We start from the raw sequence: 18,361 nt of genomic DNA on the forward strand, positions 1-18,361 counted from the left end.
GACATCTGGGAGGGCCGCAATTTGACTACCCCTGGGAAAGAGGCTCATGGCATGGGGGTGGGAGCAGGGGGAGATCAGCTGCACCGCCAGGGTTTCTGTGAGCCTCCCTGCAAATCACATTTGTGTAGATGTGCCCAGAAACAACTGTCTCCTCCCTCCCCCAGATGTGCTAACCATGGCTGACCCTGCTTAGATTCCAAGCTCTGGCAAAACTGGGCTAGCCAGGGCCAGCCAGGACTGATTTAGAGCACTACGAGATCATCAAGATAGCCAAGGCAGGTAAACTGTCAATAATACAGGCATGGGTGACAATGCGGTGAAAGCAGATGACACCGACAATATTTATTTCTTTAGGCTTCCGTAAGCCTCCCTGCAAGCGACAATTACCGCAACAGACTATTCCATTATGCAGCTGTCCCCCTGGGCTGCTCATCCTTACTACAGTTTTAAACTGTTTTTGAGAAACGCCGTCTCGAACAGTACAGTTTTGCACGTTCTGTGGAATGACGGAAGTGTGAGAACCTCGCGGACTCTTTGACCAGGTCCTAGCACAGTGTTAGCTTCACAGCCTGGCGTTAACCTTCCTCCCACAGCCCCGACATGCCACACCACCCATGGGAAAGCATTTTTACCCCTAGACACGGAAGGAGAAGGGATCTACAAAGCAAATATAAAGTCAGCGTGAAGATCTACAAAGCAAATATAAAGTCACCTGGCTCTGATGCAGAAGGACCAGGACAGCAGGAAGTCCAAGAGAAAGGAGAAGAAAGATGGATAAAAAGAGAAGCGGATGACTAGGGGGAAAAAATACACAAACATGTGTCAGGATAGGGATCCGTATGGAAAGCACATAATTGAGCATTGCCTCCTGTACCCTGAATTCCCACAACCTCCCCCTTCTTGGCTTGCCAGACTTGCTGCCCCCACCCCACCCACTAGCTCCTCCCTTCCCGAAACCTCGCTCCCCTCTACCCACATTCCCTGAACTCCCACCTCTTCGTTCCTGTATGTCCCCCGCCCTCCTCAGCCTCCCCCTGCTCTCTCTTGCAGGACATGGCCGGCGTCCTGAAGCCGCAGGCTTCCTCCATGCTGGTGGGGGCGCTACGCGAGCACTTCCCCAACGTCCCTCTGCACATCCACACCCACGATACGTCAGGGGCCGGCGTGGCTTCCATGTTGGCCTGCGCGGCGGCAGGCGCCGATGTTGTGGACGTGGCCATCGATTCGATGTCTGGGATGACCTCTCAGCCAAGCATGGGAGCGATGGTGGCTTGCACTCGAGGAACCGAGTATGACACAGGTGCGGAAACCGACTCCGTTTTGTGGCCAGATCAAGGTCCAGGGATGAGTCGATTCCTTCGTTGCATTTGTACCTCTCCATTCTCTCCGATGGATACCCAAAGCAGTTTACACCATTCTCCTGTGCCCCATCTGAGCAACCCTGTGACTGGCCCGAGGTCTCCCAGTGGGCTTCCGTAGCAGAGTGCAGATTTGAACCCGGGTCTTGCAGATGCATCCAGCACTCTAACTAGTCCACCTACAGACCCCGAGGATCCCATCCCATGTGTGGCAATGAGATCAGGTGGAGTGAGGCTGGTGCACTGAATTCAAATCTGGGGTGGAGGCGGGAACTGGTCTAATGGAGCGGCTAAACGACTGAGCTTTAAATTAGGATGCCTTGGGTTCAGATCTTGGTCCTGCCATTCACTCACTTGGGGGCTTCAGGCAGATCCATCAGCCTCAACCCCTAGAAGGATTGCCAGCTCTGGGATAGGAAATACCTGGAGTTTTTGGAGGTGGAGCCTGGGGAAGGTGGGGTTTGCTGAGGGGAGAGACTTAAATGGATTTTAATACCATAGAGCAGCAGTTCTTAACCGCCATATCGCCATGACCCCAACTGCAATGGCGGGGACAGCGCACACGTGCGCACAACAATCTGGAGGCGATGTAGAGGCGATCTGTGCCATGGCCCCACCAGCGGTGGTGGCCGCCAGCAACCACCGCCACCACCAACCTGTCCTGGCAACCCTGCAGAAGGGGCCAGGCAACTCCACTTGGGGTTGGGTCCCCAAGGTTAAGAACCACTACCATAGGGCAAGGGTGGCCGGACTGTGGCTCGCCAGATGTACATGGACTACAATTCCCATGAGCCCCTGACAGCATGTGCTGGCAGGGGCTCATGGAAATTTTAGTCCATGGACACCTGAAGAGCGACAGTCTGGCCATCTCTGCCATAGAGTCTATCTTCCAGAGCAGCCATTTTCTCCAGGCAGCCCTTCCCATCCACAGCATAGACATAATAGTATTGGGAGGGGCGGGTGTAGGGCTTCCAGTTTCCCACCTAGCACATGGGCCTAACTGGGCGTCATCCCTGTTTCTTCACTGCTATATCGCCTGCACCGAACCAGGGATCCAGATGGAGAGGGTTTTCGACTACAGTGAATACTGGGAGGTTGCTCGGGGCCTCTACGCCCCCTTTGACTGCACGGCAACCATGAAATCCGGCAACGCCGACGTCTACGAGAACGAGATCCCCGGGGGACAATATACCAACTTGCACTTCCAGGCTCACAGCATGGGCCTGGGCAACAAGTTCAAGGAGGTGAAGAAGGCCTACGTGGAAGCAAACAAAATACTCGGGGATCTCATCAAGGTAAGGCTGCCCGCCCCTGGGCCTTCGGCTCCCTGACCCCCTCTGCTTGCCTAGCCCCTCTCGCCCATGGGGAGGAGGGCGAGCGGGTGGGGATGAGGATGGAAAGCACCATCAAGTCGTAGAGGTGGTTTGTCTCAACCTTGGTCTTCCTTGGTGATCTCCCATCCAAGTACTGGCCAGCAGGTCTGTCCCTGCTCAGCTTCCCGTAGCCGTGGACACCTCCACCCAGGGCCCCCTCCCTTTCCCACTGCCTCCAGGACCATCATTGGCCATTTTGGGAGGGAGGGTGGGTTGACATGACCATATAAGATACCTATCACCCGATAAATGTTTAACAAATTTTTAAACTATATTAAGAATTAATTAACTCCCACCCATTTGGGAAACCCTGCCAGGGCTGTCAAGAAACCCCAAGTTTTCACAAAACCCTGGTGGAGAAAGATCTAGCCGCTCTCCAAACCCCACCCTACGCAGGCCCCACCCCCAAAATCTCCACGTATTTCCCAGCCCAGAGTTGGCCACCTGTGTGTCATGCTACGGCCAGTCTGACAGTGATGTGTTTGCCAACCCTTTTCGCAGTGCGTTCTTTCCAGGTGCCCAAGACTTTCCATGTGTCGGTTTCAGAAGTAGGTTAAGCTTTGGTCCCCTTAATCCATCACCCCTCCACATTCTGTTTAAGGAGTCTCAGGCCAGCTGCTCTTCTGTCAACTAAAGACCTCACAGCTCACCTCGCTCTTCCTCCCCCCTGCAGGTCACCCCCTCTTCGAAGATCGTAGGAGACCTGGCACAGTTCATGGTTCAGAACAACCTGACGCGGCAGGACGTGGAAGCCCAGGCGGACGAGCTGTCCTTCCCGGCCTCTGTGGTGGGGTTTCTGCAAGGCTACATCGGCATCCCACACGGGGGCTTCCCAGAACCCTTCCGGTCCAAGGTAATTTCTTCGTGGCTGGTGGAGTAGGAGCTGTGTGCTGCCACAGGTTCTTGCCCATTGGTGGTGAAAAGTGGCATCAAGTTGTGGCTGACTTACGGTGAACCCTATGAGTTCGCTTATGGTGAACCCTTTTGGTCCTGGCCCCTACCTGGTGGAATGAGCTCCCGGAGGAGCTACAGGCCCTGCGGGAGCTTTCAACTTTTCACAAGGCCTTCAAGACGGAGCTCTTCCACCAGGTCTGTGGCTGAGGCCAGGGCAAAGAGAAGATCTGTGGGCCCTCCCTAAGGAAGGAAGGTATTCCAGCACTTTCTAACACTGGTGGCCAGCAGTTCTCCCCTAGTCACCAGCAGGGAAAGTGGGGGGTTGGTTTGCCACTGTATTTGTTGCTGGTTTCATGTGTTGTTAATTGTTGTGTTTTTAGTGGGGGTTTTAGGGGACTTGTATTTTATTGTATGGGCCTCTTGTGGCGCAGAGTGGTAAGGCAGCAGTCATGCAGTCTGAAAGCTCTGCCCATGAGGCTGGGAGTTTGATCCCAGCAGCCAGCTCAAGGTTGACTCAGCCTTCCATCCTTCCGAGGTCGGTAAAATGAGTACCCAGCTTGCTTGCTGGGGGGTAAACAGTAATGACTGGGGAAGGCACTGGCAAACCACCCCGTATTGAGTCTGCCATGAAAACGCTAGAGGGCATCACCCCAAGGGTCAGACATGATTCGGTGCTTGCACAGGGGATACCTTTACCTTATTTTATTGTATTTTATTTTTATCTTGTAACCCACCCGAGTTGGCTTTGCCAGGAGTGGCGGGAAATATATTCTAATGATGATGATGATGATGATGATGATAGGGCAAGGGTGCCCAAACTGTGGCTCTCCAGATGTCTGTAGAATACAATTCCCATGAGCCCCTGCCTTCGGAATTGTAGTCCATGAACATCTGGAGAGCCACAGTCTGGCCACCCCAGCCGTCGGGTTTTCAGGAACCAAAACGAGGTGGTTTTCCATTGCCTGCCTCTTCATAGCAAGCCTGGACTTCCTTGGTCATCTGCTATCTGAATACTGACCAAGGCTGACCCTGCTTAGCTTCCAAGATCTGCTGAGATCGATCTAGCCTGAGCCATTCGTGTTAGGGATCTTGGCCATTAGGAAAAGGGATCCTGCCCATTTCTTCAGAAACGAGGGGTCCTAGTTTGCATGAGCATGTATAGCTAGTCTGTGCAAATTTCAGAGACCGCATTAAAAAAGCAACAACAACACCTCTTTTTTCTTGCCAGACTCCATGGGACGTAGCTTCACATAGATTACTAATCCCCATTGATTTCCATTGACTCCCTGTTTCAGGCTTTCTGCCACCTCTGCTAAATTGGTGTTGAAAAGTCTCAAAAGACTTTTTTAAAAAATGCGATGCTTGCCAATTAAGTGATTATTGGAGGAAAATGTTAGATAAATGGCCCAATGTGTTGACAATGCGCCATGAGCCAAAGAGTCCCTGCTGCCTGCAGTCTTGGGCAACGAGTCCGTCCAGGCATGCTCAGAGCAAGATTAAAATCCTGAGCTCTCTCCCCTCACCCACCAAGAAAGGAGGGAAGGAAGGAAAGAAGGCAGGGGAAGGAAGGAAGACATTGTCATATCTAATGCATTCCTTTCTCCCTGACAGTCTGGAGCAGGAGCTCTTGGGGGGTTCATTAGCCACTGAGGGAGGGGCTCTGTGGAGCTGTTTGGCAACTAGGGTGATGGGAGCTCAGCGGGGGGTTCCTTAGTAACCAGGGGTTGAACTGCATGAGCTCCATGGCAACTCAGAGGAAGAGATTTGTGATGGTCCACTGGCAAGTGAGGAAACGCCCATGTGACAGTATCACAGTGGGAGGTCATCAGTTTTGACCTCAAATGTCAGATTTTTCAGAACGGGTTCGTTCTTTGATAGGAAGTCATTTTTAACAAAACGGGTCATGGATTCATCTAGAAAAGAATGTATGTTCTGGTACAGTTGTGTTACGTTCCGGTATTTCAGTCTCGGATATGTCTAGGGCCACTTCGTATAACAATTTTAAACCAAAAACTAAAGCCCACTCCCGGTTTCCTCACTCTTCTTCTCCCTGGTTATCATCGGGAGGTTTCCTCAGACAGACCCCTTGGCCTCTCCTGCCTCCTCCGGCCCACGCTCTGGCTTCCGTTTTCCTTCCCCAGGTGCTGAAAGACCTGCCCCGCATCGAGGGTCGCCCAGGGGCTTCCCTGCCCCCTATGGACTTCCAGAAGTTGGAGCAGCAGCTGTGTGAAAAGCACGAAGAGGAGATCACCACGGAGGACGTTCTCTCCGCCGCGATGTACCCCAAGGTCTTCGATGAGTTCAAGGAATTCACAGCCAACTTCGGCCCAGTGGAATGTCTCAACACCCGCTTGTTCCTGGAGGGACCCAAGATAGCGGAGGAGTTTGAGGTGACCTTGGGGAAGTCTTTGCTCTATGGGGGAGGGAATTTAGATTCCAGATGTGGCCCCCCTAAGGCAGGTACTGCTCCTTCCTTGCTCATAAGAACGTCAGAATAGGCTGCTGGATCAGACCAGGGGTCCATCTAGTCCAGCACCCGGTCTTATGCAACGGCCAACATACTTGCTCTGGAGCAGGGGTAGTCAACCTGTGGTCCTCCAGATGTCCATGGACTACAATTCCCAAGAGCCCCTGCCAGCAAACGCTGGCAGGGGCTCATGGGAACTGTAGTCCATGGACATCTGGAGGACCACAGGTTGACTACCCCTGCTCAGGAGAGTCATAAACAGGGCTCCGAGGTCAAGGCCTTCCCCTGGTGTCACAAGCCAACTCGTATGTCATGTTTTCTTTATTCTTTATCAATCCCTCTCTCTGTCTCTTTTTTTGCCATCAAATCTCCGCTGAATGAGGGCAACCCCAATAGGCAACCCCCCAAAATGTCCGGAGGTAGTTTGCCATTGCCCGCTTCCATGTTAGGACCCTGGTATTCCTCGGAGGTCTCCCGTCCAAATGCCAGCTAGTCACCAACCCGGCTTAGCTTCCAAGATCTGAGGAGATCAAGCTAGCCTGGGCTATTAACCATGCTAGGAAAAACAGCACCGCCCTGGAATGCCAATAGATGACAGAGTCTGGGGTCTCATTCCGTCAGTGAGTGTGTTGAAGAGGAAAGCGAGGGAAGACACCTCTTCTCTGCTTTGTGAAACCTCATTTGAGAGGTTTCAGGAAATTCAGCAATTCAGGAAAGAAACCCGAGGTAGTAGGACAGGGCATATAATTCAGTGGCAGAGCTTGTGCTTTGCTTATAGAAAGCCCTCAGTTACCATCTCCAGGAAAAAGAACCTGAGGTAGCAGATGCTGGGAAAGACCCCTCCCTGCCCGAGACCCTGGAGATCCACAGCCAATCAGAGGAGACAATACTAGGTTGAGGGGGCCAATGACCTTCCCGAATAGAAGGCAGCATCCTAATTTGCAGTCTACAGTGTAGCAAGAAGATGAAGAGCTGTTTTTTGTAAGGGGTTTTGTACCCTGCTTTTCACTACCCGAAGGAGTCTCAAAGCGACTTACAAACACCTTTCCCTCCCTCTCCTCACAACAGACACCCGGTGAGGTAGGTGGGGCTGAGAGAGCTCTAAGAGAACAGTCCTAAAAGAACTATGACTGGCCCAAGGTCACCCAGCTGGCCGCACATGGAGGAGTGGGGAAAACAAACCGGCTTCCCCAGATTAGAGGCACCGCACTTCAGCACTCCACCACACTGGCTCTCTAAAGGGTGCCTCGTACGACACCTTTTTCTTCTTTGCATTGTTCTTCAGCTTTTTGTTCCCCCCGATCCCATCGTCTTGTTTATTGGGCAACTTGTGCTGTCTGATTAGTCATGGTAGGATGCAGTCAAGTCGCAAAAGACTAGCGGCAGGCCCACAGGGTTTCCGAGGCACGAAGCAAACAGAGGTTATTTGGCCGTTGCCTGCCTCGATTTCCTCGGAGATCTTCCACCCAGGTTTCCACCCGGGTGACCCTGCCTCTCCTCAAAGACATGACAAAATTGGGCTGTCACCGGCCACCCGGGTCAGAGCGTGCTGCCTGATCGCCTCGTTTTACTTTGTGCGGTTTTATTATTTGCTTGTTTATTCTCCTCAGCGTTTCTCCCTGAGACTCAAGGCAAATTATATAATATTAATAAAAATGATTAAGTCAAACAGCAGGTGGGTCACAAACTGGGATAAAAATTACTTTTTTGTGCTCGGTTCTATTGTCTTTGTGCGCCGAGGGAGATGTGCTTCAGTTTCATAACAATGCACGAATTCCACCCAAAAAATGGCTAGAAGGCGCCTACTGCGGATGGTGACAGGTCACAACAGCTTAGGAAATTCAGGTCTGGTTGGTCATTTTCCATTGAGGCCCCAACAGACAACGTTTGTTAATCGATTCAGGTGGGCCGCCAGGTGGGTGTGAAGCAGCAGGACAAAGCTCGAGTCCAGCGGCACCGTTAAGACCAACAAAGTTTTATTCTGGGTAGAAGCTTCCGTGTGCATGCACGCTTCTTCAGATACATTGAAATGGAAGCTGCCAGCCTACCTATGGACTAGCCTCTTCGATGCATCTGAAGAAATACGCAGCAGTGATTCTGTTGGCTCATTGAGATATATCAGCATTGACCCAGGAAGCAGATCCCGGTGAGAAAAGTGGGCTGTACATTTGAGATGGTGATGGTGATGATGATGATGACAGCAAGCTGCACATTTAAATAAAGCGGTACGAGAGTCCTGGGAGGAGTTGGGACTCATCGCCTAACCACTAATCAGGTAGGCTGTCCCAGCTCTCCCATCCCTGATTGGCTGGCTGCCCAACTAACGGCCAGTCGGGAAGGATGTCCCGCCCCTGGTTGCATCCCCCCTCCAACTTTTTGCATATGGAAGAAGTGCCTGCCAGCCCAGGAAGCAGGAGTTGGGAGGGAGGGCGGAAGGCCTGGGACTGCAGGCCAGTGGGGTTGGGGAGGGAGCCCCCGCCAGCGCTCGCCCCCACCCCAAGCAACCCCAGCTGCGGCCTCACCAGGTCTCAGTGGTACTGCCGGGAGGGAGAGATTGAGCCAGTCCCCACCAGTGCTCCCCCCCCACCCGAGCAGCTCTGGCTGCAGCCTTGCCAGGCCAGTGCTCCCCCCTTCCCCAAAAAAGGCCCGCTGTGGCCTGGAGAGGCTTCGGTGGCCTTGCCTGGGTGTGTGTGGGGGGAACAGAGTCCCCGCTAGTGCTCCCTCCCAGCCCCTAAAAGGCCCACCACTGCCTGGAGAGGCCTCAGCTACCCTGCCCAGAGCAGGGGGGATTGCCTAGCACTCATGGTACTTTTACATCCAATGGGCTTTTGGGCCAGTAATGATAAGAAGAATAGACAGTGACACTTGCTCCTTCTGTATCTGAGGAAGTGTTGCCTGCACGCGAAAGCTTATACTTTGAATAAAACTGGGTTGGTCTTAAATATGCCGCCGGACTCCAGCTTTGTCCTGCTGCTTCCGACCTACCTGGCCACTCACCTGAATCTATTAACAAATGCTGGCTGCCTCTGCCTCTAAGGAAAATTAAAAACCAGACCCGAATTATTTAAGCTGCTGTGAGCTGTCAGCATCTGCAGTAGGAGTTTCCTAGCCATGTTTTAAGTGGATTGCAAGCATTGTTAGGGATGATCCTACTTGGAGTAATGGGTACAATTATGACCAAGGGCTGTGGCCCTCAACCTTTCCCTACCCTCTTTCACCTCTCGGGGTCAGCATGGCCACCACAAAGTTGCAAGTGTGTGATCTTAGTCACGTGACAGGAAGGAGAAGCAGATTTATGACATCATCAGTGGCATAGTCAGGAAATTGAGTGGCAGAGGTGTACTATAGCGTAGAGCAAGCCTAGGGTTAAAGCTATAGAGAAGATCATACAGGCCGAGCATAAAATGTGAGAAGGGGATCCCTAAGGGTTCATGGAGGGGGGCTGGTAACTGGACTCAACTTGTGCTTAACTATGAGCTCACTGTCTCCCTCTGCAGGTGGAGCTGGAACGCGGCAAGACCCTCCACATCAAAGCCTTAGCCCTGGGGGACTTAAACCGAGCCGGACAGCGGGAAGTCTTCTTTGAGCTCAACGGGCAGCTGCGCTCCATTCTGGTCAAAGATACTAAAGCCCTGAAGGTGAGGAAATAGCTGTCACCATATCAATAAATAGGAGCTAAGTCATTGGGGGCTAAACCCTGCTGAAACATAAGTGCTTTTTGGAGCTGTGGAGTGCAGATCAGACCCTTATCCCTAGACACTTGGATATTATTCCCTGTAATCCCATTATTGGTACAACTCCATCAGAATCTACTGCACTTTATAGAGCAACATCCAAGAAAATGGAGCCTCTTGTGGCGCAGGGTGGTAAGGCAGCCAACATGCTGCCTGAAGCTCTGACCAGGAGGCTGGGAGTTTGATCCCAACAGCCAGCTAAAGGTTGACTCAGCCTTCTATACTTCCAAGGTTGGTAAAATGAGTACCCAGCTTGCTCTGGGGTAAACAGTAATGACTGGGGAAGGCACTGGCAAACCACCCCGTATTGAGTCTGCCATGAAAACGCTAGAGGGCGTCACCCCAAGGCTCAGACATGACTCAGTGCTTGCACAGGGGATATCTTTACCTTTACCTTACCAAGAAAATTGGTCCTTGCCCCAAGGACCTTACAAGAGAAAAGAGGCTGCCTAGGGACGTGGGGAGATGGTGGCCTTCAATCAGCGCCTGGACAGAGACCTATCACGGATGCTTTAGGCTGATCCCGCGTTGAGCAGGGTGTGGGACTAGAATCAGGGGTAGTCAACCTGTGGTCCTCCAGATGTTCATGGACTACAATTCCCATGAGCCCCTGCCAGCGGTTGCTGGCAGGGACTCATGGGAATTGTAGTCCATGAACATCTGGAGGACCACAGGTTGACTACCCCTGGACTAGATGGCCTGCCTGCCCCCTTCCAACTCTAGGATTCTGGGGCACTGGAGCGGGACGACAGGGATGGCAAACGGAGGAAGGAGATGGGTTGCATTAATCTAAATGCTTTGTCTGAGTTGGGGAGGGACACTCGAGGCTGTGCCAAAGAAAAAGTAGGCTTGAAGGAAGGAGGAAAGCGGCATGACGCCGCTACTTCAGAAGGCCGTTTCCATCTAAAGGGCAGCGAGGGAGGAGGAGGGAAGAGACGAGCTGCTTGGGAGGGAGGGTGAGACCCCCATGCGGCTGAGGGCAGCGGAGCTGGAGGAGCGGAACGTCACAGGGCAAGAGTGTATGGAGATTTATTGCGTATTTATGAATGTTTGTTTGCTTTGAATAACCTCCCGATAATTAAAAGGGCTCCCATTTCCTCCTTCCAGCCCGCCCCACGCATATTATAAATAGCTGGATTCATCAGCATTAGGGGTTATAAAGCAGATAACAATCAGCGGCTGCCGATGAAATTAGCCAAGAGCTTAAAAATACAAGTCTTACTCATAAAGGGTGATTAAGTGATTCCTGAGCACAGGCCATTTTTCTTTCCTCTGCTTAGGCCCATTCCTCGTTTTTGGGCCAGAGGCTCACCAAGTTTAGGTTGATTTCCTCCCATCGGAGGTGCCAAGACTCTCAGCCATCTAGCCCAGCCGTTTTCGGCTTTGATCTGGGATGTGCGGGGGGTGGGGGTGGGGGTGGGGGGCCCATCCTGTGGGTTCGTTCCAGGAAACTTCCCCACCCTCTGTTGCCTTGAGAGCCAGGATGGAAGAAAGGCAGACACAGAAGAATCATTCTGCACACGCTCAGAGACACTTTGGGGGTTTTTGAGCCTTTTTCTGGTTTTGACCATGGAGGAGCCCCCCCCTGAAATACTTTTCAGGCTTTGAGGAACCTTGGAAGTGGTGAGATGCCCCTCCAGAGAAGTGAAGCACAGAAGTAAGAAGCAGGAGTCTGTGAAATGAGGCAGATTGCAAGTGGGTGGGCAGAAAGGGTTGGAAGTGGCCGGGCGGCGCATGGCTCCTGTGGCCCTTTCTTGCCTGCCCAGGGAAATGTCAATTGCCACTTTCGGATCAGAAGGCGAATTTTTCCCAGGCCAGACTGGCCAGGGATTCGGGGAGCGGAGGCTGCAGGGGCTTGGATTAGATTACCCTGGAGGTCCCTTCCAACTCTATGATTCTAGGAGCCAGCCAATCAACTATTTACCATTTCCATTGTGGCAAGGCCTGTAGAGCAACAAGGGAAGTGGGCTCAGGCGGTGTCTAGTGTTGTCATCCGAACTTCTGGGAAAGGCCACGCAACCCCTGGGGAGCTCTTGCGGGATCCCTGCTCTGGGGATCTGATCTCTGTAGTCCAGTGATGAGCTGTAATTCCAGGAGATCCTGGGACCCTGGTTGGGAATTGCTTCTCCAGGAGGCATCTGGCAGGTCTCAACCAAAGCGCTGTCTAATCCAGCACCTGGAACCTCACGTATTTATTTACTCCATTTAGATCCCACCTTTCTCCCCACTGGGGACCCCAAGAGACTTGCGTCATTCTCCTCTCTTCCATGCTACCCTCACAACAACCGCCTTGTGAGGTAGGTGAGGCTGAAAGCGTGTGACTGGCCCAAGGTCAGCCGGCGAGCTTCTGTGACCGAATGAGGATTCGAACCTGAGTCTCTCAGATCCTAAGCCAGCACGACACCACTCTCGCAGCCCGTCTTAACAGCAGCCCGCCCAGAAACAAGAGTGCTGCACCAGTCCACCGGGAAAAAGAGGGGACAGGAGCCAAAAATCCCAAGTTGCTGCAGAAGATTTGTTTTTGCTTGCAGGCTGCCTCATCTTAATGCATAAACTTGTATTTGCTGCTGGAAAGAAAGAGCAACAAGCTCAAAATATATGATGAAGAAACAAGAGAGTTTTATGGCAATCATAGAATCATAGAGGTGGAAGGCACCATACAGGCCAGCAAGTCCAACACCCTGCTCTACGCAGGATCAGCCTAAAGCATAGAGTCATAGAGTTGGAAGGGGCAATACAGGCCAGAGTGTCCAACCCTCTGCTCAACAGAGGATCAGCCTAAAGCATAGAGTCATAGAGTTGGAAGGGGCCATACAGGCCAGAGTGTCCAACCCTCTGCTCAACGCAGGATCAGCCTAAAGCATAGAGTCATAGAGTTGGAAGGGGCAATACAGGCCAGAGTGTCCAACCCTCTGCTCAACAGAGGATCAGCCTAAAGCATATAGAGTTGGAAGGGGCCATACAGGCCAGAGTGTCCAACCCTCTGCTCAACGCAGGATCAGCCTAAAGCATAGAGTCATAGAGTTGGAAGGGGCCATACAGGCCAGAGTGTCCAACCCTCTGCTCAACAGAGGATCAGCCTAAAGCATAGAGTCATAGAGTTGGAAGGGGCCATACAGGCCAGAGTGTCCAACCCTCTGCTCAACGCAGGATCAGCCTAAAGCATAGAGTCATAGAGTTGGAAGGGGCAATACAGGCCAGAGTGTCCAACCCTCTGCTCAACAGAGGATCAGCCTAAAGCATAGAGTCATAGAGTTGGAAGGGGCCATACAGGCCAGAGTGTCCAACCCTCTGCTCAACGCAGGATCAGCCTAAAGCATAGAGTCATAGAGTTGGAAGGGGCAATACAGGCCAGAGTGTCCAACCCTCTGCTCAACAGAAGATCAGCCTAAAGCATAGAGTCATAGAGTTGGAAGGGGCCATACAGGCCAGAGTGTCCAACCCTCTGCTCAACGCAGGATCAGCCTAAAGCATAGAGTCACAGAGTTGGAAGGGGCCATACAGGCCAGGGAGTCCAACCCCCCGCTCGACGTGGGATCAGCCTAGCACATCCCCAAGAAGGGTCCATCCAGCCACTGCTTGATGGCTGCCAATATTAGGGGCTCACACCTCCTTAGGCAGCCCATTCTATTGCTGAAGTACTCTTGCCATAATGTTTCCCCTTAACATCCAGCTGGTATCTTTCCTCCCGTAATTTTAACGTATTACTGTGAGCCCTATCCCGGGCTGCCAGCAGGAACAGCTCCCTGCTCTCCTCTGTTCCCCAACCCCTGGGCTGTAGACCGGTACCGGCTCGTGGAGCCCTCGGTACCGGGGCTGCGGCGGGGAGGAGGGGCGCTCGCGAGCACCACGCCACCGGGGGGATGTGCTGCCGCCAGCACGCCGGCGGGCGCAAATGTGCCGGTGCGGCAGCTCTATATTAAAAATAAAAAAGAGGTTCCCTCTTCCCCGCATATAGAAAGGTAGCACATCAGGAAATAACCATAACCCTGTCCTTTATTCCCGCTGCAGGAAATGCATTTCCACCCCAAAGCCCTGAAGGATGTTAAAGGCCAGATTGGGGCCCCCATGCCTGGGAAAGTGATCGACATCAAGGTGCAGGAAGGGGCCGTCGTTGAAAAGGGGCAGCCCCTCTGCGTTCTGAGTGCCATGAAGATGGAGATGGTAGTCAACTCTCCCTTGTCGGGCACCATCAAAAAAATCTACGTCAAGCCGGATATGAGCTTGGAAGGGGACGATCTAATCCTAGAGATCGAATAACACCCCCTCCCCATAGCAGTTTCCCCCCACAAAAAAAGCCCTGCTGCTTCTCTTGCTTTCTGTACATCCTATCCAGCCTCTTCAAGAGTTGGCCGCTGCCTCTTTCAGCTCTGGGTCTTAAAGAGTTTGGCTCATCAGGAGGCATCAGGGCCTATGTCCTCCTCCTCTTCCTCCTTTCCTTCCCTGCACTCTGATGGTTCTTCAGGTCCAGCATCAGGATAAGGGGCACAGCGGGCAGAGTGTGTGTGTGGGGGGGGATCGCCAGAACCTCTTTCACAGTAGCTGCCCTACCTCCACAAGGAAGGCCGGAACCAGTCTTAGGAATCTTCCCCCACCCAAAGGAAGAACGACAAAGGATCAGAGTGGACAGAGTAACAAAAAGGCCCCCCATTTTTGCACAGTAGGCCCTCTGCCATCCTGCTGCTCCTGTTCTTCCCAGACAATGTGGACCAATTGGATTTGGCAGCAGGGGGAGGGCTTCTTTTCCTCTCACCCCCACCTCTACGGCTGTGGCTTCCTCTAAAGCAAGAAGCCCTTAGTGAGACCCTCTAGCAGTCCCCCGCGGCGAGGAATGTTGGTATGGGTGTCAGGGTGAGGTCCCGCTTCTTCACTGCGGCTGAAATTAAAGACGCCCTCCCTCTCTCCTCAGATATTTGGCCACAGAGTCCTCTCCTGGGGAAGGGGAGAAGCTGAGCACCATCTCTTTTGGGGGGTGAGGTGCAAAGAATCAAGAGCTGTAGGGGAAGGCGGAAGGGTCTGAGGCAGAGGAGGGCCTGGGCCAAATGTTTACAGGGTTGTTTCACCCGAATCAGAAGGGGGGTTGTGGAGGGGCTCACGGTCGCTCCCTCCCTGCTCCTTTCCACCTGAGGGTGAGGGAACAAATCAGAATCACAGAGCACAACGATTCCCCCAGCAAAGCTTGCTGAGGAACTGCAATGGCCTGAGAGGAATCAGCGTCCAAGGAATCATAAGACTCGCCACCCAGACTGACGGAGGTCGTGTGGGACTGGCGGAAATTTCGCCAAAAGCTGGGGAAAGAAAAATGAAATATATATATATATATGTATATGATCTCATGACACGGATTCGTGCTTCGGTGTCCTTCGGTCCATGTGCTTGATGTGGTGAGGGCAAGAGTGAGCAAACGGGTGTTCTTTCCCAGCATCCCTTGCAACTGCTTTGTCTCCGGGGTCTCAATGCGGGGGCTTCCTTCTGTGTCACAAGGTCATTTTCTGTTCGGCCTCCAAAGATTCTTTTTGCTCTGTTCCAGTTAGCATTACCAGTAGCAAATTTAAAGGACTAGGTTTCCTCGGTTGGGGCGTTCAAGAGTCAAAGCTCCCTTTGTCAAATATGAGTGGAGAATCAGCTTGCCTTTGCCAAATCCTGATTCATATCCGACAGAAAGAGCTTTTACACTTGAAAGCCCAAACCTGGAAAATTCTGTTAGTCTCCAACCATTTTGAGCTGCTGGGCAGATTTGGAATTCAGACATGGCACTGCAGGCGCAGTAACAAAATGGCTGCCGCAAGGGGTGGAGCCAGCCACAAAATGGCTACTACAGTTTACTTTCAGTCACACCGTGTAGATCAGCCTTTCTCAACTTTTTTTACCATTGAGAAACCCCCAAAACATTCTTCCGGCTTCGAGAAACCCCAGCAGTGGCACAACTGTGTAGAATGTGGTTGGGAAGCAGAGCTGCGGACACGCCCTTCCCTTCCCTTCCCACCCTCTCCGGGCCCATCATTGGCCATTTTGGGAGAGGGGCAGGTGGGTCAACATGATCGTAGGTGGTCATATCACAATAAATGTTTAACACATTTTATAGATCTAAATAAATCAAATTTAAAATATGTATTAAAAATCAAATTTAAAAATAAATGTTTAACAAATTTTTATATATATATAAAAACAATCAAATTTAAAATATATATTGAAATCAAATTTAAGATATATAAAGAATTAATTAACTCCCACGAATTTAGTAATCCCTTTCAGGGCTGTCAGGAAACCCCATGGAAATCTGAGTCCCATGGCACCTTTAAGACCACCAAGGGCTTATTGGAGGCGGGAGCTTTTGTGTGCAGGCCCCCTGCCTCAGGCAAACCCCAGGGCTGTCAGGAAACCCTGGTTGAGGAGGCCTGGTGCAGCAACTGGTGCTGTGGTGGCAGCTGTTGCCGATGCGACATTTTAAAAAACCCTTGCACAATCAATCAGGATCCCAGTGGCCAATCAGAAGCCTTGTTGGGCAAAAGGCCTACCTGGCCCCACCCACTCCCTAAAAGCACTCAGTGGGTGCCAGAAAAAGATGGCCCCACATTGCCCCCAGGCACCACGTTGAGGACCTCTGCTGCAGGTGCCCCTGAATGCAAATCCAGCCACCTTCATTTAGATCCATACCGTGAAAAGCTTCCGAGGCTGAAATCTGCAGCTCAGGCCTCTTGTTAAGAGCACAGAAGCACCTCTGGGCGGGGAGATGCCTGGAGAATTGGGGGTGGAGCTGGGAGTGGGCGGGATTTAGGGTGGGAGGGACTTCAGTGGAGTGGAATGCTGTGGAGTCCCCCCCCCCGCCTCCAAAGCAGCCATTTCCTCCAGGGGAACTGACCTCTGCCCCCTGGAGATGAGCTGCAACACCAGGGGACTGGCATCCTAGGAGAGAGCCAGGCTGGCTCCTCCCACCCTACCTCCGATGAGTTTGCAAGTTGCAACCCTGTCACTACGAGGCAGAAGGAAGCTGGGACAAAAACTCCCACAACAGACGGGCAGTTGCCAACCATAGGCACCTCGCAGTGCACAGAACTGTCCCGTCAAGCAGAGCTTGTCTCCGGACACGGATGGAAGTGGCGAAGGAAGCCTCACCTGCAACATTTCCACAAGCCAGGCTGGCCTTAAGGGCACAGGAGCCCAGGGAGGGTGAGGAAGTTGGCCACCCTCGTTTCCGGGGGTGGGGGGATCTCCCCCTCCCTCCCACCCCCGTCTCCGTCCCCTGCACAGTCTCTGCTCGGATGATTCTCCCACCTCCGCTTTCCAGCGCTTCCCTTCCTCCCCGCCCCCCAGTGCCGTCTCTCCTTCACCCAAGTGAGGAAACGTTTGAAGGCATCATCTTATTAACATGTCAATTATTCTTAAGCTATTATTGTCATCTTCAAACTGAGAGTGAATTTTCAGAGAATTAAGAGAGCCCTCGGTGGGGGCTGCAGACACGGCTCAGCCGGCTGCCTCAGCTGCAGCTCCCTTCCCACGCAGCATTCAGGGGGGGGGGGGGAATCAGCCTCCCAGCCTGGAAGGTATGAAGAAGACCAGAGAGAATTGCTGGACTGACCCACCTGTAGATCAGCTGGGGGTCGAAGCACAGGGCCAGGGGGAAAGTTGGGGTGGGTTATTCTCGAATACCAGAGAGACTCTGTGGGATTCAGGAAGGAAAAGGTTTCTTAAAACCTCGGGATGGACTGAGAGCCACAGATCCATGCTGCCCATACGCTTTCTCCAAAGGCATGCATGCACCAGTTCTTCAGCAATGATTCCTTTCTGACATTAGCCTAAAGGAGAAAAGAGGATGTGGGGTCCTGACCTTCCCTACCCAAAAAGGAGTTTTTAAATTGTTAAGGCAAGTGATCCCTTAAAGTGGGGGGTAGTCAACCTGTGGTCCTCCAGATGTTCAGGGACTACAATTTCCATGAACCCCTGCCAGCAAATGCTGGCAGGGGTTCATGGGAATTGTAGTCCATGAACATCTGGAGGACCACAGGTTGACTACCCCTGCCTTAAAGACTAAAACAAGGGGAGGGGTTGGTCTGTGACCCCGGTGTTCTCCCAAGGAAATTTCACTGCAGTCCCTCTGCCTGCGTGGGCTACAGCCATCCCTTGATGGCGAGTTCCATAAAGTCATCCAAGGCATACAGATAATCACTTACTCCATTTGGGAGCTGCAGGCATTGGATGCGCGCCCCGGGTGTACAGTAAGCGGTCTGCCTGTGCAGCCGTGTTCTCAGTGGGGTGCGCAGCCAAAAATGTATTCACATTCTTTTTAATCCACCTTTCTCACCAGGGACTCCAGGCAGATTGCATGGAGTAAGTCGCCCACACAAATCAACAGGAGGGGATGTCCCATACACAATGGCGACAGGATCTAGAATCATACAGTTGGAAGGGCCCTCTAGGGACATCTAGTCCAACCCCCCTGCAGAATGCAGGAAGCTCACAACTACCTGGAACCAAGCAGAGAGCTGGGATCGGAGGTGCAGCAAACTAGAAGCATGAATGAGACCCATGAAATGA

The 18,361-nt window shown here is 52.4% G+C and overlaps 1 protein-coding gene across 11 annotated transcripts in view; it reads left to right on the forward strand.

Annotated features, from left to right (window-relative positions):
• PC (pyruvate carboxylase) overlaps positions 1-15,171 on the forward strand; it is a 444,838-nt gene extending 429,667 nt beyond the window's left edge. For 10 of the 11 annotated variants that reach the window (XM_077324995.1, XM_077325044.1, XM_077325023.1 and 7 more), the window contains 6 exons: positions 1,051-1,300; positions 2,409-2,653; positions 3,405-3,584; positions 5,767-6,015; positions 9,590-9,730; positions 13,838-15,171. In XM_077324995.1, the coding sequence (XP_077181110.1) occupies positions 1,051-1,300; positions 2,409-2,653; positions 3,405-3,584; positions 5,767-6,015; positions 9,590-9,730; positions 13,838-14,086 (1,314 nt within the window). In that variant the 3' untranslated portion in view covers positions 14,087-15,171. Of the gene's footprint in view, positions 1-1,050; positions 1,301-2,408; positions 2,654-3,404; positions 3,585-5,766; positions 6,016-9,589; positions 9,731-12,035; positions 12,124-13,837 lie in introns of all 11 variants that reach the window. The other variant, XM_077325054.1, reaches the window with a different exon arrangement.
• The last annotated feature ends 3,190 nt before the right edge of the window (positions 15,172-18,361 follow it).

This window comes from Paroedura picta, chromosome 1, assembly GCF_049243985.1.
Source record: "Paroedura picta isolate Pp20150507F chromosome 1, Ppicta_v3.0, whole genome shotgun sequence".
Taxonomy (NCBI): Eukaryota; Metazoa; Chordata; class Lepidosauria; order Squamata; family Gekkonidae; genus Paroedura; species Paroedura picta.